This window comes from Pinus tabuliformis, chromosome 8, assembly GCF_031772625.1.
Source record: "Pinus tabuliformis cultivar Carrire ecotype Pingquan chromosome 8, CPIR1, whole genome shotgun sequence".
Taxonomy (NCBI): Eukaryota; Viridiplantae; Streptophyta; class Pinopsida; order Pinales; family Pinaceae; genus Pinus; species Pinus tabuliformis.
Genome location: NC_142294.1, coordinates 1,682,975,260 through 1,682,999,972, shown reverse-complemented (window position 1 = coordinate 1,682,999,972; position 24,713 = coordinate 1,682,975,260). Strand labels below are relative to the sequence as shown.

The 24,713-nt window shown below is 37.0% G+C and overlaps 1 protein-coding gene across 1 annotated transcript in view; it reads right to left on the bottom strand.

Annotated features, from left to right (window-relative positions):
• LOC149242702 (uncharacterized) overlaps positions 1-24,713 on the bottom strand; it is a 124,095-nt gene that overhangs the window by 14,417 nt on the left and 84,965 nt on the right. The window contains exons 6-10 of the mRNA XM_089370953.1: positions 7,423-7,561; positions 6,999-7,295; positions 6,748-6,897; positions 5,634-6,549; positions 5,099-5,243 (exon numbers count right to left, since the gene is read on the bottom strand). Coding sequence (XP_089227079.1) covers positions 5,099-5,243; positions 5,634-6,549; positions 6,748-6,897; positions 6,999-7,295; positions 7,423-7,561 — 1,647 coding nt within the window. The remainder of the gene's footprint in view (positions 1-5,098; positions 5,244-5,633; positions 6,550-6,747; positions 6,898-6,998; positions 7,296-7,422; positions 7,562-24,713) is intronic.

Sequence of the window (24,713 nt, the reverse complement as noted above, 5' to 3'; positions counted from 1 at the left end):
ATGATATGATTTGACCGTGCCCATGTCCGTCAAATCCCGAAATATTCCAAGAATCTGCGATCGACTTAAGCTCACCGAAGATTACCTCGACCCAATAGCAAATATGAAGATTTAATGCTTCCAATTAGTTTGCCAACTAGTTGCATTGACTCCAGGCTTAATCATAAAAACACGATGAACGAGCTAATGAATTACATCTAATATTGTGGATATGGAAAGACCCGCAGGGCCTTAATAATTTCTTGGTGCATTTCATAATAAAAAAATAAATGTAGTAGCACATCAATTGTATAAATCCATAGCTCAAAGGAAGGATGATCGCGAGTAAATATAGGGGTGAACTTACAAGGCTTGAGCACAAAATGGAATCGGATGAAGGGCTAATGGTGTCAACGTGCAAAAAGATCATGGGTCTTCTGAGCATCTAGAGCACCAACAAGAAACGAAATTTTCTGAATTATGACAAACATAACTTTCACAGGATAACGGTTTCTCAATGTGATGTACAAACACTAAATACTGAAGATGAACCTAATGAAAGGACAATACTGAACAGTAAACAAAAATTGACAAGTACCAAAAAATACTAAACTATATCTAGCAGAAACAGAAGGCAGAAAGGGGCAATGCTGAACAGCGAATAGAAGCTGGCATTACAAGGTAATCATTGCTTGAGGTAAAATGAATAGTTATCAAGGGCCGAGGGGTTTAAGAAGCCCACCTGAGAGACACAAACAGAAAATGTTTGCCCAAATCAACATGGAAAGAGCATCTCAATTTCACCACAGGAAATAAAGGCTGATGGGATTTCAAGTTACTAGTTACAATGAGATTCATCCAGTATTATCTAAACAAGTTGGGGAATTTGACTATTATAAAGAGCCTCATAATATCCATCAAGAGGGAAAATATGTTCCATTAAAGGTCTGGTCAACCAGCATGTCTGTTCTACATCAAGACACTGTTGGGAAATTTGTCATGACATGTACACACCATCATTTTAAGGAGAGGATCATTCTCACATGAAATTTGTGTCCTCGATCCTCTTGGTCTACCCGTATGACCTGCAATTTATTTTTTCTTAATAGAATTGGAAGTATATCATTCACCTGATCTTGCTTTGATGTTGGCAATGCTTGGTGTGCTTTAAATGTTACCTTGTTGCATGGCATCCTTTGTATGCATTTTCTATGGTTGAAGTGTAACTGTTTTACTTTATTTCTTTTCTTCTACTTAAATATTCATTCCTCCATGATAAGAGTCTGAGTGGCACATTAAAAAGTACTTTTGTATGCACTGTTGAAACGTGTTTGAGATATAAAATGCAGAGTGCATTTTTATCTACAGCTTGGAAGTAGCTCTAATTTATAATGCATAAGGTCACTGTCTTTTGATGTTTAGCCTCCTTGTAACATTCATAGTCAGACTAAAGTTTAAACCACAAAAAGATATTATAAGATTTCACCATAATTGGGCACTTCTCAGTGATGCATATTTACTTTGATAAGCAACTTTAACTTACTATTAGAAGGGAGAAATGCTTTCTGGAGGCACTTCAGCGCAAAATAGGTTAATTTCATGTCTTAGGAAGAATGATTCGAGCTGTATGATGACCTGAATCCCTCAAATGAAGATACCTCTTTGAGACATAATTCGAAGGTAAAACTAGAACTTTTAATTATTATCTCGGTACATACGTTTATATCAACCTGGCTTGATGTTGGACTGAACAATTAAATGCTTTTGCTCAATTTTGGAATATATCCACCATTATCTTGCTACATACGTTTTTATCATCAACCTGGCTTGATGTTGGACTGAACAATTAAATGCTTTTGCTCAATTTTGGAATGGAGTTGTCTATAATGCGACTTTTTGGAGATTCCGGTGATGGAATCCGGCGGAAAAAATTGAGGTTAAATCTTGATTTGTTGCAGTTAAAATGGTTTTTTAACTGCATATTTGGATTCAGCACCCTAAAAAACCCCTGGGACGCTTTGATTGTGCAGAAACTAGCCATCAAACTTGCGATTCCAATAAATTGCTGCCGGATTTTGACCGGAAAAACTCACCAGAAAAGCTTCCAAAAAGTCTCATTATAGACAACTGCTTTTGGAATATATCCACCATAATCGCATTATTATTTTTGTTGGTGCAATTCCTAACTTTTGTCATTTTATGTTTCATTGGTTGCCCATAACATTGTACTATCCTCTCCTCTATTTTGAATCTCTTTGTCGATCATAGAATTAACTAGGAGGGCCTAACATGCAACTTCTTCACTCATTATGCTATCTGTAGGTTTGGACTAAGTTGCAAATTTGACAATTTCATGGGACACTTAAATTAGATTATCTTTAGACTTAACAATTGAATCTGCTGGAGGAAATTGTCCAGAACAATCTTCTACATCAGAAGCTAGTCAACAGCCTTCTGGTGTTGAAAATGTAGGAATAGATTCATAGTGTTCCATTTCAAGAACAAAAGTGGCCTTTTACTTTTTTGCGAAGTTGACAGAGTCTACTGGTTTTAAATGTGATTGAGGTGCCTTATCCAGTCAACTGGGTGCATAAGCCAAGCTAACATTGTCTGTTCAGGATCCAGGGCATTGATTGACAAAGCAACAGGTAATTTCTTGCTGAGTTGTAACCGGGGTTGCCATGAATTTGACGGACGTTATGAAGCTCTTTACAATGGTCGAATTCCACAACTTGTGTAGATAAGACTGGATGAATTCCATTGTAACCATTGTCAAAAACAATCTTTAACCATGGTATGTAAGTGTAGAGACCAAAATATTACAGAAAATATAGGGTCTTTTATGTTGTTCAAACAATTATTTTGACTATAAAATATTCTCCATACAAACAGAATATATTCTGAAAAGAATTGTAAAATTTAGCAAGCAAGATTAGTTCTCATTTTCAATTTAGAAAACAGATCAGTTCTTGTCGTTCATGTCACCTTATTCTTGAAGGCCACTTACCTTTAGTTCTTGCAGATGCGATGCTGCAGCCTGGCATTTCACATTAAGCAAACACGAAATTTCATATTTTTGGGCATTTCACATTAAGCAAACACGAAATTTCATATTTTTGGATCCTCTTCATATAGGCAGGGCGTAGCTGCCCCCTCCTTATATGTTTTAATGAAATCTCCCTTTTGGTACAGCCTTGTAAAGTTTTGACACATCTCCATCAAGCTTCTTGATCAACTGATCCTGGAGATGTATTATATTTTGTCTCTGTTATCTTTCATGTGCATTTCTGAACTGGTCCGACATTATGTTTTCTGCTAAGGATGATAGACATTATCTGCCTGTATGGGAATCTGTCTGTATTATTATGAAGAGGTCTGGACATATCCATGCCAAATCAGTCATCTTGAATTATGTATTGAAGATCTTTATATACTCCTAATATAAAGCTATGCTGTTTTTTTCTCTGAAAAAAAAAATAAATAAATAAAGGTACACTATTTCTGAAATCCCTAAGCTATTGGAGGAAAAGTTCCCCAATCCACACCGCTGAGGGCTGAAAAGGCAATAACATGGGATTGCAAATCATAATTCTGGTGCAATATGCAGTAGATGAATTCCACAGTTCTCACTTCCAACAAAGTCTAATATTAACAGCATGACACATTTACAAGTGGTGACAACAGCAAATTTCGGTATTCTAGTCAGAATGGAAGCTTAGAGGTAGCACTTCAAATCAACCATGCAAAGGAACTTAAACTAATTGATCTTAACAGACTGTGAGAAGTAGATCCAATGTGTGGTTTCCATTTTAAGCATTAGGTACTGTCATTCGAGCTTCATATGTGCAAGCAACTGATTAGGAAGTGACCCTAGTCTAAAAAATTTAGGAATATAGCAAAAGAAGCAGAGAGTTTCTAAATTGGAGGATGGTTAAACCAACACCTTTTGCCACAGCCACAAAGTACAGTCAGATTCAGCAGACCTTTCTGGATAAGGTCTGATCTTTGCTTCCATAATCTCATGCTGTTGTTGTACATTAATTTACCACATAGCCTCTGAAATACATAGTGTTCATACAGTCAGACGATGTTCAATGTGATAACATCAATCCCAGTGAGGCAAGTTCCCATGTTAAGTTTTTAAGACAACCAGATGCTATGTTGCCAGGTCAATGCACATATGGTCTTATGTCCTATTATAGCGAGTCTGGATAAACTAATTATATGACATCATGAAAAGTCGTGAACTTCTCAAACAACCTCTCGCACCCATATGAAACCCAGAGTGAGGATCACTACAGACTGTTAAAGTTTGTCACATGGTACAAAATTACTGAATGCAGTTGACAGCTAATTTAATCCACTGTTTAATTGTACCTTAAACTTCCCATAAGCAATTCGGCATTAGCAACTCAACCACTAGAGAAAACCATGAGTAGACCCTCCATCAATTCACACCCATAACAGAGCTTCATAGTATTTATATCAACGCTGGTAAGTTCTATACTAGTAGGTGCTATTACAGTAAGTTCATCTATTTTACCTAAATTAGAAATTGTGACTATTGGAAGCAAATGCGAACTGTGACTATTGGAAGCAATTGCTAACACTAATTTCCATAAAACAATTCCTCAAGACCACTTAAGACAGACCATTCAGCTAATGTAAACTGCGGCAAAGCAGATACATTGTATAGTATTTGAAAGCCTTAACAACCTTGCCATCACTAACAGCATATCAGATGAATGTGGAACTCACCGCTATTATTATTTGCAAGGTCCACTTTTCAATGTCAAATGACAACTCACTAACCATTTTAGCAAACCAATTCTAGTTTATATATGTGAGCACTGCCAATGTTATTTACCTGGGGCACTACACCCGTTGCAAGTACACACCAACTGCTACGCCAAACCCACTAAACAACTAGTGCATTTAATAAAGATGTATCACTCACTAAGCACTAAATCACATGTGTTTTCATATTTAACACATAGTGCACTTTTCTGGAAATTTCATTTGGATGATTCCATCAACACAGCCACCAAGCCTGTTTCAGATTGCCTGCCTAGACTATAATTACCAAAGTTACCACTGCACTTCATCAATTGCAATTTACTCCTTATTACTAAATCTTGCCAGGTGCATTTCAGCAATATCGTTACAGAGGCTGTTATTTGTGGCTGAATATGTCACAACACCAATATCAAACTTTTTTGAAGATGTCATGAAATATTCCATTGGGCTTTTTCGAGTGTGCAGTCCTTGCATAAGATAAGATAATTATATTTTAGTCCAACTAATGACCACGAAGTAGGTCAAAGAGACTATTGAGTACAATGATGTCCATAAAATGTGGAAAAACCAAACAATCTTCTGTAAAAACAATACAATGGATGAATATAAAAAGTACAATGCAAGAACATAAAAAATACAATGTATGGAATGCCCTGACAGAGAAAATCCAGGGGCTAATGGGTCCGAGGATCAGACCCATCTCTCTCAAAACATGAAACGACTGAATAACACTGAAAAAAAATCCACAAAATTTACTGGCCCAGTGGGAGGTGGGTGGGGACTGTCCACTAACTCATGGATGCTCATTGTGCATCCATTACGGTGGCATGTGCAATCATATCAGGGTCAAGACGGACCTCTATCTTTCATCTGTTTGTATAATTTTATTGCCTCCTTCAGATTACCCACTTTGCAGAATCCATTCATCAATGCGGTGTATGTGACAACGTCAAGGCTCTGACCTTGGCGTTGCATCTCAGAGAAGATCTGTTGAGCTTCGTTGGTCCTATTATGCTTGCAAAGCCAGTGTATTAATGCACGATACGTAACTAAGTTAGGCCTGCAGCCTTTCTCTGGCATCTCACAAAGAAGTTCCCCTGCCTTCTCCGGATTACTAGCTCTGCAAAATCCATTTATAAGTGTACTGTATGTTATTTGATCAGGTGGAATGCCTATTTTCGCCATAACATCTAATAACCTGAGAGCTTCCTGAAGCTTGTCTTCTTTGCCAAGACCATCAATAACAGTGTTGTATGTGATAACATCTGGATTGCACCCTTTGTTTAGCATCTCATGAAGCACTCTGGTGGCCTCATGCCATTGCCTTTCCATACATAAACCATTGATAAGTGCATTGTATGTGAAAAGGTTAGGGCATATGTTTTTCACAGACATTTCAGAGAAGAGCTTCCCCACCTCAGCCAACTTGCCTTCCTTACATAAACCATCAATATGTGCATTGTAGGTACAAAACATTGGGGCATGTGTTTCTCCCAGCCATTTCAAAGAAAAGCTTAGTTGCCTCATCCAACTTGCCTGCATTACATAAACCATCAATAAACACATTGCATGGGACAACCTAGTGGATGTTTTAGTGGATGTTTTTCTTGGACATTTCAGAGAAGAACTTCCTCCGGTCAGCCAACTTGCCTTCCTTACATAAACCATCAATAAGTACATTGTATGTGACAACATCAGGGCATATGTTTCTTCCAGACATTTCAGAGAAGAGTTTCCTTGCCTCATCCAACTTACCTTCTTTACATAAACCACCTGTAAGTACACTATATGACAACATTAAGGTACACGTTTCTCTGGAACATTACAGAAAAGAGCTTCATTGCATCGTCCAACTTGCCTTCCTTAAATAAAGAATCAATAAATGCACTGTATGTGACAACATCAGGGTATATATTTCTCCCATACATTTCAGGAAAGAGCTCCTTGCCTCATCTAACATGTGTTCCTTACATAAACCATCAATAAGCTAACTGTAAGCGAACTGTACGCCTCATCCAACATGTGTTCCTTACATAAACCATCAATAAGCGAACTGTACGTGACCACATTAGGGGATATGCTAACTGTAAGCGAACTGTACGCCTCATCCAACATGTGTTCCTTACATAAACCATCAATAAGCGAACTGTACGTGACAACATTAGGGGATATGTTTTTCTCAGGCATTTCAGAGAAGAGCTTCATCGCCTCGTCCAACTTACATCAGGGGATATGTTTTTCTCGGACGTTTCAAAGAAGAGCTTCCTTGCCTCATCCAACTTATGTTGTTTACATAAACCATCAATAAGTATATTGTATGTAATAACATTCGGATTACAGCCCTCTTTTATCATCAGATACAGTAGTTTGTTGACTTCTTGGAGCTTACTTTCTTTGCATAGCCGATCCATGAGCCTGTTAAATGTGAATGTGTCAGGCTCATGGCCATTTTGTAGCATAACAGCTAACAACCCTAATGCCTCGGGATTTTCGGGATTTCCTGGCCTTGCAGAGCCCATCTATTAGGGTATTATATGTAACATGACTAGGCTTTTGTTGGTTGGGTTTCATTTGGTTGAAAACCTTGATAGCGTCCTCCACTCTGAACTTCCTGCAAAGCCCTTTGATGAGGGTATTGAAGGTTACGGCATTTGGAACATACCCATGTGCTTCCATTCCTTCAAACACTTTGAACGCATAATCCATTCTACCTGTTTGATAGTGACAATTGATGATAATGTTCAGAGTTATAAGATCTGGGATAATGTCGGCTTCAATCATAAGCCTATAAACAGACAATGCAGATTCATGTTGATTCATGTTTATTCCGTCGAAGCAGGCTACTTAACAAGAGACTGCAGGTGATGAGAGTGGGGATGGATGTTGATTTGGTGAAAGCAAGTGCTTGATGGTATCCAGTGCCTCTTGAAGTCTGTTGGTGCGACAGAGTGTTTTAATGCGCGTATCTGCAGTGGCGCTCAAAGTGCGGAAGGAAAGACAATGAATGGAGGTGTTATTGTTGCAGAGGGAGACCACTGTGTTCCTCGTCGTAGTGGCGGCCATGTTGTGCGAGCAGAAATGTGTTTGTGTGACAGCAGCTCCTTCAAACCCTAATGAAGAATGAGATTGAAACCCTAATTTGTTGAAGGTTTTATTTATGTGAGTCGTAGATCATAAAACCAATCTTGATCTCGATCTACTAAGGGTTTAGAGGAATCAAATTTTTTTCAGAGTAAAAGATGTTTGAATCTCAAGAGATTGGATATGGGGCTTGGTATATTGAATTTAAGATGGATCTAAGATGGGTTAATTTCCCCTTTTAAATAGGCGATATTTCACATGAATACCATAGGTAAATACCATTAATTCTCAATATCATAGGTCATTTTTATTTTTATTTCTATTGTTATAATCATTTTTATTTTTATTTTCATTTTAATTTTTATTTTTATTTTTACCAAGTTAAAATGTTTAATTTACATTACATTAATTTTTTAATTTAATTTAATTAATTGATTTTTATATAATTTGACTTAGTCATAATGTTAAATATTACATTACAACATCTCTACCACACTGGGCTAGAGTTCCTCTTGGTTAAATATTTCACATTACCACATTTTATGGCCATGTTCCAAAAAATGTGTTTTAGTCATACAAAAAACATAACGAAATTATCAAACACATACTTAAAGTTCATGTGACATTGCCTAATTCATGAATATATACCATAAGTCCCTTGTCTTGTCCTTGAAAAAAAACAGTGTAGAATATACTCCCCGGATGTTGATATAGACCTTTTTTGGATAGCTCATCGACAACAGTGTTCTACTCAGATATATGTGGGAGAAAGACAAATCCAGAAATTCCCCCTCGAATCTCTTTGATACTCTACAACTAGTTTATAAGCTTGTGGTGTTCAAAAATTGTACGACCCTGAAACCAATTTATGGCCACCTTTGAATCTATGAATACCACCATATTGTTAATGGAGAGCCATTTTGCGCAAAATAATACTCCCCAAAGAGAAATGACCCATGCACAAATGTTTGTACCCTGACCGCAATTTCACATAAAATGAAAACAAAGTTCTGGATTGACAATAATATATACCCCACACCCACAGTTCCCACTATTGGTTGCCCCATCAAAAAAGCCAACAAGGAATCTATCCCATATGTTAATGAGGTGAATACATCTTGTGTGCTTCTGATTAGCCATTGAGGCATACTCATTGAAGTATGCAATAATGGAATTACAACACTGCTAATATCCCAACTAGATCCCTGGAAAATATGGACATTCCTCTAGAGCCAGAATCCTCAAAAAAGAATAAAGGAAGGGAACACCACTCTTTGTATTCCATGAGCCAATTTTGGACACAAACATCAATGTAAACAGTGTCCCAAGTTGGCTTCAACATTAGAATATTCACTACACCCAACCAGGTAGCAATTGCAAGTGGGCATTGTAAAAAAAGATGAGCCACATCTTCACTAGCAGAGGCGCACAAAACACACATTCCTGGTCCATAGAAATGATGTTTGCATAAATTTTTCCACACCGGAATCTTATTCCGCCATAATCTCTTCGAGGAGACACCCTTCTATAGAACAAAAGTGATGTGGTAATAGGTCTTGTGTGCATAAATCTGCCCATTTTTAGTACAATCATCCCATATGCAGGTTTCCCTCTTTGTCTTTTAATGTTAAGCCATCCATGTATAAGTTTTGTATGTAAGAATCCCATTGCACAACCAACACACCATATAGACCAAGTTGTTTAGAGTTGCACCATGAAGGATATGAATAGGGTGAACTAGGATACAGAAAGCTCTAATTTAAATAATATATCCCCATGTTGTGTATATGTCAAATGAGATGTACCAACAGAATGTGGTCCCCCTCAAATACCCTAATGGGATTTAAGACTATTTCCACCTTATTTCCAGCCCCAACATACCATTTAAGATTTCTAATCAGTCAATTTTTTATTTTAATCATACTAGACCAAATGCATGAGGGCATTTTTTAAACCACGACCCCAATCTGAATCAATGCCCACAGAGACAATATTTTTAAATATTTTGCAACTATAATACTCTGCCAAATACCATAACCATTGAGAGCATGCTAAACGTTCTTTATCAATAAAGCCCAACCAAAATATTCAATATTTAAAATACCTCAACCTCCATCCTCCTCCCTTTTGGAGATGCTTTCCAAGCGAGCAAGATGAAATTTTGGTGGGCCCCTTGAACCTGCCTCAATAAAATTAGAAATAATTGAATTGATCTTGTTGATAATAGCCTTTGGCAAAATGTAGAGGTGCATGCAGTATACATAAATACTTTGTAGGACTGATTGAACAAGAGTCAGCCAACCCCCCAAAGTAAGTCATTTATGTGACCACGGAGACACCCTTCGCTCGATATTTTTCCATTAATCAATTTCAATCCTTAATTCCATATTTATTAAGCTTTAGAAAAAAACAGAAATACTTGAAACCTTTGTCTAATGGTGCAACATTTATCCCAAAGATGTTAGAAATATGCATGACGGATGGGTCATCTCGGGAGGCAACAATTAATGTTTATTTTATTGTATTCATGAAAAGACTTGATGCCTCACCAAATGAGGATACAAATCTAATGCAAATAGGTCCATCCCAGAATAGATATCACTCCCATAAGTAGTACATCATCCACAAATATAATTTGAGTGATTGATATATTACAAGTAATCGAAAAACCACACAATAAACCCAATGTGAGTGCCTTAGAAATTGTCTTGCTCAAACCATCAATGATTAGTAAAAATAATAGAGGGGATAAAGAATATTGTTGAGTCCCAAACTTGCATCTTCCCTATACACCTTTTTAGCCTTTTTCTCCAGTTACCTGAACCACCAAGTTGTCAAATCATTGCATATTAATTTAAAAAGATCATATAAAATGGTTTCCTAACTATGTCTTGTGACTGCTGTTTGATCTAGATTTTTTGCTCAGTCAGCTGCGGAATCTTGTCACTTTCTGCAGCCAGCTCAACTTTCCACAGCCTTTTTGTTGAAGTCTATGTTACAGGTGTCTACTGGAGAATCCAGCCACATGGGCGAGCTGCAAATGATGTGGACATGGAACGTGTCCCCTTGGTTCAGTCGAATCCCTCACAAAAGGCCATGGTCAAGGACAGTCAAAGCGGTGGTCAACCTAAGAGTTTTACGGTATCAGAACTCTGTTTTTCACCACGTGAAGACTTGCGTGGCAAATTCCTCAATCTCAGGAGGCGTGCTAACACCTGTGGACTGCTCCGTGAACCAAATCTAACAGCCACCCTCCTTGGATTTAATTGTCACGGCTACCATATTGCTAGATTTCCGGATGTGGTTATTCACGTGTCTGTTTATCAACGAAGATTTTAGGAAGTAGTTGTATCATCCTCAGTTATAAATAACACGTTATCATACGCATATTAGCTAGCTTTTTTGTATGTAATTTTGACTGTTTTACGAACCCACTGTGCCGTGACTTAATACTTATGTTATGACTGCATTTTAATACATGAGAAGACAGTGTTTTTAAGTTCAATTTGTGACTGATTGCTGATTGACCGAGGTTGCAGAGGGCCCCTGTACACCAAGGTTCTGTAATTACTGTATAGTTTCATGCTTTCTTCCTTTATGTTACTGATGCCATAATCATTTGCTTGTATATATTACACTATTTATGGTATTCATGTTAGTTGTTGTCCATAGTTTCTTTTATGCTTTCTAATGATTGTTAACTGATCAGTGTTTTTCTTTCAGGTTCTAATAGACAGCCCGGGCAATTGCACATAGCTTTTAATGACTAATGACATGAAATTATCTTGTCCTTCTGCTGATTTATTTTCTTAGTTCTAATTCCAGCACTGTTTTTTCTTTCAGTTTTGTTTTGTTCATTTACTTTTCTGCAAGATCGATATTAGACTACTCATGTCATTTTCAGTTACCTCCTATAGCCAGAGCGAGTCGAATGGTGAGGGATTGGAGTATGCGTAGTTTGATATTAGTTTGTTTTTCTGCAAGTTAGTGATTAGATTACTCATGTCATTTTCAGTTACCTCCTATAGCCAGAGCGAGTCGAATGGTGAGGGATTGAAGTATGAATGTGTAGTTTGATCTTAGTTTCATTTTATGCAATTTAGATATCATATTACTCAATTTGTTTATGATTACCTCCTATAGCCAGAGCGAGTCGAATGGTGAGGGGTCAGAATATGAGTTGATGTAATATGATTTAGTTTACTTTGCTTACAGTTTTTGAATTGCTTTGAGTTCAGTTTTCTTTTTATACAGCAGCAAGGATACTGGGTTTCATAGTCACTAGCTCACTATTTGGTTTAATTAGAATTTAGGTGCATTTTTATTTTCTCTTAGTAATTGATTTCATCATTGCAAGTTTGAAAACCTTTTTGAAAACTTTGAAGTTTGGAAATTATTTTAAAGGTCACCATTGCCTTGAACACTTATATCCATACTTGACTTTTAGAATTGCCATCTCACATTAGGGAATCAACAAAAGATAAACCCAAAAACAAACCAAAAATCAAAAACGACAAAGAAGTAAGAAATCGGTTGTTTTGCATATATAGTGCACTTCACTTCAGCAATTTACGACTCCCAGATTGACAATTTATATAGCAATTTAGGACACACTAAATTGACCAAACAAATACCCTCAACAAAGGTCGTGGGAAGCAATGAAAAAATTAGATGGAGCACCATTAATAAGAATTTCATAATTAACTAGAGTAACACAAGCCATGATCCAAGCAATATTCATCACATACAAGCAAATTTTATGTAAGACCAATCTTAAGAAATCCCAATCAACGAAATCATATGCCTTGATCAAATCCAGTTCCATTAACATAATTGGTTTTTTCTTTACCTTGATGGTACGGATACATTCTTGTGCAATCGCCACAGCGTCTTAAATCAATTGATTCTCCAGGAACCCAAATTAAGCCTCTTAAATGCACCTGGCTAAAGTATTATTTATGCACATAGCAATAATCTTGGAGATGAGCTTATAGAGTGTATTACAAAGAGAGACAGGAAGGAAATCCGCAAACGAATCTGGCACCAAAAATTTGGGGATCAATGCAATAAAAGTAGAGTTGATGGCCCTAGAAATATTTTCCAGGAAAGGAAGAGATCATTCTTTCTAATAAAGAAAAGAAGTATCGTCATTGAGATGAACTCTTACATCTTCAACAACTAGTTGGGAACTGTGATAAGGAGCATAAATAGACATTTAACCCAGGAGAAACAAAAAATGTACCCAAAACTAAACACCAACTATTCCTAAACTCTATAAGGATTAGATACTACAGGGACTTTAATTACTGAGGTATCCAAATCCAAAAAAATTATAGGCAATACATAAACAGCCTCAAGGACACAAACATTGACTCACAAAAAGAAAAGTCAAAAGACTAGACCACTAATATCTATACATATAAGCAAAAATGACTAAGAAAATTGGAGAGGTAGAAGCTAATGGTTAGGAGGGGCCAGAAGGCACCCTCTCCACTGAAGTTGGTTGTCCTAGAGTTTTTCCACAATGATTAAATCTTCATCTTCCAGTAGGCCTCTTTTAAGTTTTGGATAAAGCATTTGCCCTACAAATCAGCTCTTTACGAACATGTTGGAAAGAGAGATGTTGAAAGTGTTCTTTCAAGAATTTAATTCTCTCCTTCCTGCAAAAAATATCAGTAACTTTAAGTTGATAGCTCCCTTTAATCCACCCTACCACACACTGAGAGTCTCCTTGAACATGAAGTGAAACCACCTTAATGGAACCAATGGCCAAGGGCCCACCAAGAAATTATATTTGCTTTTGTATTGGAACCCATCCACATGTTCATATAAATATGCAATGCGGTATTTCCATAGAGATTTATAATAGCTCCTCCATCGAAGACTCCATTTTGTTGTGCTCCATCAAAGAATCCAGAGTTATACACAGAAAAAGCCAAGGGAGAAGCAATAAGGCGTTGTGTTGTAGGTTTTTTCTATCTCAAATAGTCATGGAAAAAACCGAGAATCTAGGGCAAGATCTCGTGGATGTTGATAGGGCGGTTTTCAAAGATCAATTTGTTACGCGTTTTCTGGATTTCCCAAGCCACATAAAATGGAAGGGATTTATGATTCCACATATTTTAGTCTCACCAAGAGATTTTTGTCTCCAAGTAACTCAATGGACCTGAAAGTCGAAAGTTGAGGCTCACAAGGACTTCCTACCACAGAGTAACAACGAAATCACATTGGAAAAATAGATGTTCATTTGTTTCTGGACCTCGCTTACATAGAACACAAGCATTAGGCCCCATGAACCCACGACGAGATAGGTTGTCCCACATTAGAATCATGTTTTCCAACACCAAGGAAGTAAAACATTTAATTTTTTGAGGAATGTCCCAACTCTAGATTTTATGACTCTACCATTTCACCTATGGGACAATGTTTTTTGGTGTGATCATTGCATAGGCTAGATTGGGTGAAATTTGACCTGTTGCTAGATTCTTTTTCCAAACAATGGCATCCTTACTATCATTAGGAATGAGACCACCTTGGGACAATTTTAGGATGAAGCCCTCCCACTCCTTTGCTAGATTACCCTGCACACCCATATTCGTTGAAGTCTTACATCTGCCATTGAAGTTGACTTTGGAGCCTAGCATAAATGTGTGATTAAGCATTGTTATGCCATCTGCATTAATTTGATTAATAAGATCTTGTGACAATATGAAGAAAAGATGTTCCTCCAATGAATGGTTCCACTCCTAGCTTGATGTTATTACCATCATCAATATCCCACACCAACCATCCTTTTATCCAAGGCATAATAATTACCAAACCTTTCCAAATATTCGATCCTCTTTTGTAGGTTGAGGATTGATCCATCCAAAGCCATTTTGAAAGGGTCAATCTTTCAAGTATTTGTCAGTGATTATTGAGCTCTAAATACCTGTATCGGTGATCACTTGCCACAAAATTTTCATTGCCATTGTCGAGTCGAACTAGTGAAGGTTCTTAAAGCCCCATCCTCCATAGGATTTAGGTTGAGACAACATCTCCCACTTCGCCAAGTGAAATTCAACTTGATCTTTCTTCCCCGCCCACAAAAAAATGAAAAAATCTTACCTGATTCTATTGATTGCAAATTTAGGGACCTGTTGTGGCGAGCAACAACCCCCTTCTTATTTAGTGTTATCACTAATACTAAATAAGTGGGGACCCTTATTCAAAAATTTAAAAAAATCGATTAATGCCTGTATTTCCTTTTTCAATAAAACTTACTATCATAAACTTAGGAGAATACCCTCAAACATCTAAAAAGACTTAAGTTTTATGGTAGGTTAAGAATAAAATCACTCCTTAAACACGTCGCATCGCAAAAAGGGTAAAGGATACATTCTCACAAGCGGAATTCTAAAAATGCGAAATTGCGATGCGAAATCACACATTGATAAAACCTCATCGCATCGCATGCCTTAAACCTCACCTGCGTTGAAGTGCCTTAAAACGCCGATATGCGATGGCGCATCTCGCAAATTGCATTTTGCAGAAAACACATTAACAGATGCTTGCCGCACGTAAGGGAACTGCGATATTGCAATATTGCGATCTGCGACACTGCGATCTACGATACTGCGAAGCAAATCACAAAATCGCCTTATCGCAGATCTGCACGGCCCATTGTTTGAGAAAGTTTTTCCATAAACCGAGGCCTGCTTATGCGCATTTATGTTAATTAACGAGTTAGTTGGCAATCATTAATGAAATATGGTTTGATCTTCTCAAGGAGCCAGTTCACGTAAGGTGATATCTTTTATATGTTTTTCGCATTTAAAGCTTTCCCGTCACCTTTTCTTATCATCGTTCTCACCTCATTTGTAAACTGCAGGAGCGAAGAACTAAGAAGTATACAGAGCAGAGTTCAAGATATTATGGGAAATAAGGGTAAAGCTCTCAGTACTGAAGATAAAGAGATGACTCCCTTGTACGCAGACACCACCTGCAACAAAGATGTCGGTATCACTACTTGGGAAGGCATGTATAGTTTACTTGAGGAAGAAGATCCCAAGGTAATGGAGGTAACAGCCACTGCAGGCTCACATGGGTCTTCTGAGGCATCAATTACAGATCTAACATGTTCATTCTTGCATAGGATAGCGGCAAGACCCAAAATTCTCCCGTATACAGACATGGTTAAAAAGAGTACTAAATAATGTTGATATCACGTATAAAGAAATCAAAGCTCAGAACCAAGAACGTATAAAACCATTCTTTCTACAAAATTTAAGCTTTATATCCTCTAACAAAACGCGCAAGAGGCGAAAATCGCATCAAGGAAGCCCGGATCAAGAAACGGAGGCATCGCCAGGCAAAACCCCTCAAGATGGAAAGCCTCAAATTGCTCAGTCACCTGTAAGCATGGGAATTTGTAGGGAAAAAGCGCTAAAGACGGAAAGTAAAATTGGAACTCAAAACCAGTAATATTTATCAGGTATATCACCAAGCAATATGTAGATATCTACTAAATGTGCAGCGTCTACAAACAAGTTGAGGACATAAGGCTCAAGAAAAGGCAGAATCAATCCAAAAGTTAACCAAGTTGAATTGGGATTCTTACTGGGTGTACTTGGTAAAACCACACAGCCAGTGCATGAATCTCAAATGTGTCATCAATTCTGCCGAGAAGATGGCACCAACTCTTACCGATTCCATTTTCGCAGGACAGCTAAAATCGAAAGTCGGCCAGCGAACTCTCCTCAAGCAAATGTTGAATGCTTGTGACTTCAAGGAGCAGATACATAAATAGTTAGTTAGTAGTTTTAGTTTTAGATTCAGTTTTAGTTTTAGTTTTGCTTTATTTTTGCCTGAAATGAGGATGGTCATTAAACCGCATCCTACATTTTTGTAATAATTATTTTTAGAATTAGTTAGTAGTATTTAAACCCTTCTCATGCATTTACAAAAGGGTCCAGAAATTTATCAAAAACTTGTCCTCAGAACATGCACTTTTGCACCCTCCGAGGAGGTTTTGATGAATGAATGGAACAAGATTTATTGATATCTGTGTTTAATATCTACTATTGATGTTACACTTCTGTGCTCTTAGTGGATGTTGGATTAAGAAGAAATAGATCATTATTACTGGAGCTCATGAGTAGAACTAGTTATAAATGGTACTTTTATCTCTTAACTGTTTCTGCTTGTGTTATGGTGATATTCATATTTAATTATCTATATATGAATGCTTAAATGCTTGAGTTATCATTTGGCACTTTTGTACGGTGATAGCTATTTATTTATGCCTAGTATATGAATAGCTTACTATGCGATATGTTTTTCACAAGTGTTTCATCTAAATTTTTATATGAAATGGTTTATCTTTATTGAATTCTTTTCTCATAGCAGTTGAATGATCTTTATTACCAACTATCATTTGAAATCATTTTAGATCGCATAAAGGAAAGATTACATCCCAGGTTAGTTTAGAATTATATATTTCTGTTTATTAGATTACAATTGCATGTTGATAGATTAGATTTAGAATAAAGAAAGCATTTTACTTAGGAATCATTAATTAAGAAATATCAATTCTCAACACACATACATATATTGGGAAACTAGTCCCATATCCCTAGTCGGACCCACTATACCAAACGGAAAAGGAGCTGCTAACCAAGGTCCGGACCGGGTGGGTATCCCCCTTGTTGTAGACCCGATTTTCGGGGCTTCAACATATTTGGTGCTAGAAGGAGGGCCTGAACTGTGAATGGAAAGCAAGTCTAAATCTAAATACCATTATGAGAGTAAATCACCCTCACCATCTCCCCTGACTTCTCCATCGCACTTAGAATCTTTAAATCTTGAGCCAGAAGTCGAAAGAACAACAACCACTGCCACAAACCCTGATATTTCAGAGAAATCTACTATTGAACCTCCTGAAGTTGAATCTTTGATTCATAAACTTCAACGATTTTCAATATCACCTCAAAGATCTGATAAATATCAAGGCAGTGTGACTTCGCAATATAATCATGCTCATCCTCTCACCAGATTAAAAAGTGAAAATTTTGGTATTGAGCCAACTGAGTTACGTCTACCTACAAGGAAGAGAGCCAGGAAATCACTTAAAGGGTCTGATAGTGAGACTCTTTTGTCATCATCATCCATCTCAACTTCCCCACTGCCAAGTCAACCATCCACTCCTCCACTTCAAATCATCGTCCATCAGACCACTGGAACTTCAACATCTCCTTCTCAAACATCAGGAACTGTAATATCCTCATCTTCCCAACCGCAAGGATCATCTTCTGCGCTTTCCTCTATTAGCAGTTCAGTGATGGCCCAAATGCCATGGAATAACCTAGGGGCAGTCTTAATGCCTGCGCCCTTGAGTCAAATACCGGCCCATCCTGAAAAATGGCTGCCTAAGTTTAATCTTGAAGCAGGCATGCTAGCAGAAGAACACATAAATAATTTTATGTTATCCATAAATCTCAACGGGGTCACTAATGAAGACGTTGTTGTTCGGCTTTTCCCTTACACGTTGCAAGGAGCAGCTGGATCATGGTATTTCTCATTACCATCCGGGTCTATTACTAGTTGGGACATCTTCCAAGAACAATTCTTGACTAAGTTTGGTGATGACAAGTCCACTGCAACATTAATCAATGACCTGTCTAACCTTAGAGCTGAGTCAAAGGAACCTATTAAAGATTTTAACTCGTGTTTTAATAAACTATTGAACAAAATTCCTACTGCTTCTAAACCCAACGAAGAAGTGCGAAGTGAATGGTATATCTCTGCCTTACCATCAAACATAGCAATCTTCGTGGATAGAGCTAACAAAACAACTTTAGCTGACAATATGAAGGAAGCAATAGCAGTAGAGAAACGTATCATAGCTCTAGAAAAGAAAAACGCCGTTGAAGAATGTAAATCCAAAAAGGTTTCTTTCAAAGAAGATCCAAAGAAAAAACAACCCAAAGACCCATTTGATTTAGAAGGATTACAAACAGTTTTGAAAACCATGTCTAACGAAATGGTTGATATAAAGAAGCAAGTAGCGGAGACTTCTTCTAAAAAACCTTACAAGCCTTATAGAAGAAATCCTTTGACTGATTCAAAGCCTCCTAACGCTATTACAAGTGTTGAATCAGAAGAAGAAGAAGAGGAAATTACTACCGACGTACCTACCGATGAAGAAGAAGTTGTAGAATTACAAGGTATGTGGGATTTCATCCTCCCCGATGAAGAGGATCAAGAGGCATCGCCAGTTAGTACTCGAAGTAGAAATCAACTCGATCCTCCTCAATCTACTCTGAAGCCAAAGAGTGCAAGCTCAACGCCAAAGGATAAAGTCGCAACCAAGAAAACGACATCCAAAGCGACTCAAACAAGCCCAGTCCAAACAGATTCACCAACTCCATCGAAAACATTGATTGTTTCAGATGAAATGGAGTATAACATCATAGAAGACATGAAGAAGACTAGGGCCAACATCACTTTTTATGAATTGAGCAAGTTAAAACATCAGTAAAAGCTCCTTTTGAAAGAATTGCATGCAGTACCAGTTGCACCATTGCCCGCCGCTGTAATCTCGCAAGCTTCCCATGAGATGAGAAGACCTCAAAAATATTGTGATTAACAAAGTTGATCCAAATGACATCGCTCTAATTGGAGGAAGGTCAAGATCTCATGCTCTGCCATTTCTTCTTACTTATGAAATTTTCAATAATTTGCATAATTGTTTAGTGGATTTAGGAGCCTCATCCAATATTTTACCTAAATCAGTTTGTGCAAAGTTGAATGTTCAACCTCAAAAATCTATTGTGCGCATAGTGCAGCTGAACCGGTCGCAAATTGAAGTAATCTGTGAATTAAATCAGGTTACCATAAGACTGTCATCTAATCCAAAGGTATGTCAAGTTATCGATATTTCAGTTGCAGACATTCCAAAATTCTATGGCTTAATTCTTAGTAGGGATTGGTCAGAAAATCTTCATGGATACTTTGAAACCGATTGGTCGCATATGTGGCTCCCTTACAATGGTAAGCCAAATCAGATAAAGGTTGAGCGAGAAAGACATCAGAAATAAATAGTAATAGAATTGGAAGGAGTAAACGAACCGGTAGCATACAACAATAATATAATTGGCAACTATTCTGTTGATTCTTTCCTAGGAAATTTTAATGCTCACACTTCACCTTACTTAGAACATTTTGTTTTATCTCAAGTAGAAATTTTTTCTCAAACAGATAGTTCTAAATGTATTAATTTTATAGATAATCCTGTAAATAAATCTTTATTTTGGAAGTTATTTTTTGATGGTTCTAAGTCTAATGAAGGAGCAGGAGCAGGATGCGTATTAGTTAGCCCAGAAGGAAACAAAACTATGCTAACTTGTAGACTCGAGTTCGATTGCACCAATAATACTGCAGAATACGAGGCTTTAGTCCAAGGATTATACAAAGCAATCGGATTGAACATCAAATATCTACAAGTCTTCGGAGATTCTGAAATTGTTATCAGACAGGTACGGAATACTATACATTGTCTATCAGGTCATTTAAAGCATTACCAATCTTTAGTACAAGATCTGACTGAACATTTTATAGCATTTAATATTTCATCAATTCCTAGAATCCAGAATGCTAGTGCCGACCTCTTAGCAAACATGGCTTCCAAGCTCATTCCCTCAGAAGACTTTAGCCCCGATAGATTTTCAATCGAATTAATCTTTAGACCCTCGATTCCTGATAACATTACAAATTGGAGAATTTTCAACGATGATCCTGATATTGTAAGCTTCCTCACCTCTGAGGGATCTTATACTAATCAGATAATTGATGAGGACCAACATGACAGACAATTGCAACAAGATAGCACTAATAATGTTATGCCAAAATCAATAGTCAAATTAGAAGATCTATATGATTTAAAAGATCGATCCAAAAGATCTACCAATTCATAGCTTCAAAGTTCAACTCTGAACTATGATTAGTGAATCTAGGAACTGATACCAAGCCACAGAATATCAACCTAGGCCTTGGCCTAGCTCCTGAAGAAAACTTAGCATATGTTCGTCTCTTGAAACAATACAAAAGTGTCTTTGCTTGGAACTACGATGAACTTAAGACTTATGACACTTCTATCATCCAACATACTATCCCAATGATAAACGATGAAAAACCTGTCCAGCAGAAACTGAGAAAGATACATCCTAATTTAGAAAACCAGATCAAATCTGAGCTTAATAAGCTATTGAAAGCCAAAATCATTTTTCCCGTACGACATTCTCAATGGGTTTCCAATATGGTTCCCGTTAGAAAAAAGAACGGAGACATTAGAATTTGCATTGACTTTCGAAATCTGAACAAAGCCTGCCAAAAAGATAATTTTCCTTTGCCTCCTATGGAGCAAATATTGCAGGCAGTTGCAGGATCAGAATTAATGTCCTTCTTGGATGGTTTCTCCGGCTATAACCAAGTTTTGGTCCATCCCGATGATCAATTAAAAACCACATTCAGAACCAAATGGGGTACTTACGCCTATCAAAAGATGCCTTTTGGTCTGATTAATGCTGGTGCCACATTCCAAAGAGCCATGGACATCACATTTAAAGGATTAGTAAACAAATCGGTAGTAATCTACCTGGATGATATAACTATATATTCAAAGAAGCGAGGCAATCATATCAGAGATTTAAAACAGATCTTCCAACGGTGTCAAAGGTATGGAATTTCGCTTAACCCAAAAAAATCATTTTTTGCATTAAGTGAAGGAAAACTTCTTGGGTTCATAGTGTCGAAATCTGGAATCCATATTGATCCTGACAGAATCAAGGAGATTTCCGAAATACCTTTGCCTCACAACAAGAAAGCTATGCAATCTTTCCTTGGCCAGATTAACTTTGTAAAGAGATTTGTTCCAAATTTTTCAAGAATCGTATCTCCTTTACAGGCAATGATTAAAAAGAACTCAAACTTCAAATGGGGCCAAGACGAATATGAAGCATTTAATTTGATCAAACAAGCAATTGTTAACGCTCCATCTTTAGCAACTCCCAATTTTTTCGATCCTTTTATTTTATATACATTTGCATCTGATAAATCATATGCTGCGATACTCACTCAACCAAATCAAGACAAGGCAGAAGCCCCAATTGCTTTTTTCAGCTCAAATCTACAAGGGGTTGAGTTAAACTATTCAGATGTAGAGAAAGAAGCATTTTCTATTTTCAAAGCGATAAAATATTTCAGACCCTTTCTGCTTAAAACCCATACAAAGATCATAGTATCGTTTCCAGTGGTAAGAAATATTTTAGTACAGAAAGATGTGGGTGAGAAAAGAGCCAATTGGGTTACCGCATTACAAGAATATGACGTTGAGATTAAACCAACAAATATTGTTAAAGGTCAAGGCTTTTTCAAAATGATGGCTGGAGCATCACTTATTTCCGAAATACCATCTACAGAGATACAAATGTGCGAGGTAAGCCTAAACGATGTTGATTCATTATACGCTGATATCATATTCTATCTAAAGAACGGATATGCCCCTTCAAACCTCGATTATACAAAGAAAAGAGCTTTAAGGTTGAAGGCTAAGCAATATCAGCTCGTGAACGATGTACTTTTTAGGATGAATTATGATTCTGTTCTCCTTAGATGTCTTGAGAAATCTGAAGCTGAAAAGGTTTTGCAGGAACTCCACGATGGACCAGTAGGTGGACATTATGCTGGTGATACTACTGCACATAAAATCCTCCGCACAGGCTATTACTGGCCCACATTATTCAAAGACGCGCATAGCTATGTAAGAAAGTGTCAAGTTTGTCAAACTGCTGCTGGAAGACAAAAGAAGCCATCATTACCTTTGCAGCCAGTCAACATTGAACAACCTTTTGATCAATGGGGATTGGATATAATAGGTGAGATCGTTCCGCACTCTTCTAAACAGCATAGGTATATCCTTACAGCTACATACTATTTTACTAAATGGGTAGAAGCAATTCCTCTCAAGACAGCTAATGCCGAACACATCATTGAATTTATAGATCAGTTCATAATCACCAGGTTTGGTTTACCCTCTGCTTTAATGTTTGATAATGCATCATATTTTTCTGGCAATACTATGACTGAATTTGCACTCAAAAGAGGTTTTAAGCTTAAGTACTCTGCCAATTATTACCCACAGGGGAATGGGTTAGCTGAATCTACGAACAAAAACTTGATTAGGATCATTAAGCGAACCATTGACCAGAGTCATAAAAATTGGCACAAGTCTTTAATATATGCTTTATGGGCGGACCGAATAACACAGAAAGCCTCTATTGGCACTTCTCCCTTTAATTTAGTTTATGGGAAAGAAGTGGTTCTTCCAACTCATCTAGCAATTCCCTCTTTGGCCTTAGTTCAATATATTGATGAAACACCAACTTCTTCCTTACAACTAAGGCAGTTACAAATCCTTAAGCTAGAAGAGCAAAGAGAGCAGGCTAAAATAACTCATGCTCATCACCAAGCATTAGTAAAAGCTTCTTTTGACTCAAACATGATGTCCATAAAAGACTTTCAGATAGGGGATCTAGTTTTAAAATGGGACAAGGCTCACAAAGAAAAGGGCAAACATACAAAGTTTCAACGAATGTGACTTGGACCTTTCCAAATCACAGAAATCATAGGCCCATCTACCTTTATGTTATAGGATTTAACAGGGAAAAAAGAATCTTTACCCGTTAACGGGCAGATCCTCAAAAAATACTTTCCATAGGAGATCGTTCTTCTATTTTGTAAATAAGTTTTTCTTTATTTCCATAATAAAACCATTTGTAAATGGTTACATTTGGAATTCACGAAAAGAAAAAGTATTTCTTTTAGATTTTGTTTTGTTTTACTTGTATAAATAGAAATAATCTAGAAATTTGGTCATTATCATTGAAAGATACAGTCAAAAAGCTATAAGCCTGAATATGATACTAGTTTCAACCTTGTAAATTTTGATAAAAAGCTACCTTTAGTGGGAATTTGTTTTATATCAGTCCAATGAAAGGCATCAATAACAAAACAAAGATTCTCTGTAGAAAAGCTCTTTCCAAAAACTCTACCATTGTCGTCCAGAGCTATTCTTAAGGAAACAATGACTTCCTCCCCACTTAAGGAATCACAAGCTTCAGGGAATAATCCAATGATATACTTTAAAACTTAAAGAATAAGAGGTCTCATCACGAGCCGACTTATCATGATCATAGATATTATAACTTGCTGACTTTGCCAAAACTGCATACCACAACAGGGCAATGACTCAAGATTGTTGCAATCAAAAGACAAGGGGTCTCATCACGAGCCAGCGTGTTCAACAAAGCTATAAATCAAGTGAGTGGCATTGTCATAATTTGGCTATCAAACCAAGGCATTGTTCTTTAAGGACTAAAAGAAAATGAAAGCAATAAGTGTAGATATGGATTTCTCTTTGAAAATTTTATATTTCTCCAAGTGGGATACAGGATCATTGCTGGGTAACAAGTAACCCTGTCGAGGCTATAAACGCATGCTGGCAGCAGTGGCTCTACCTACGACAAATGAGCATATTTAAAATTGATTTACAGAGAAGGCTTTGTTTTTATCTTTATAAACCAAGTAGTGACTGATGTAAATACAATGACTAGCTCCAGGAAGTAAATAAACAAAGTTGACATAGACAAAACAAACTATCATTGACGGCTGAAAAGCATAGTGTATTTTATCTTTCTATAATAAAGTTTGATTTTCTAGAAAATTTCTGTTTTGGAAGTTTAGGAAATTCAAAAAGAAAAGTAGAGATAATTGGTTCTTCCAAGTGAATCGCCAATTGTTGTGGCCAGCAACAACCCCCC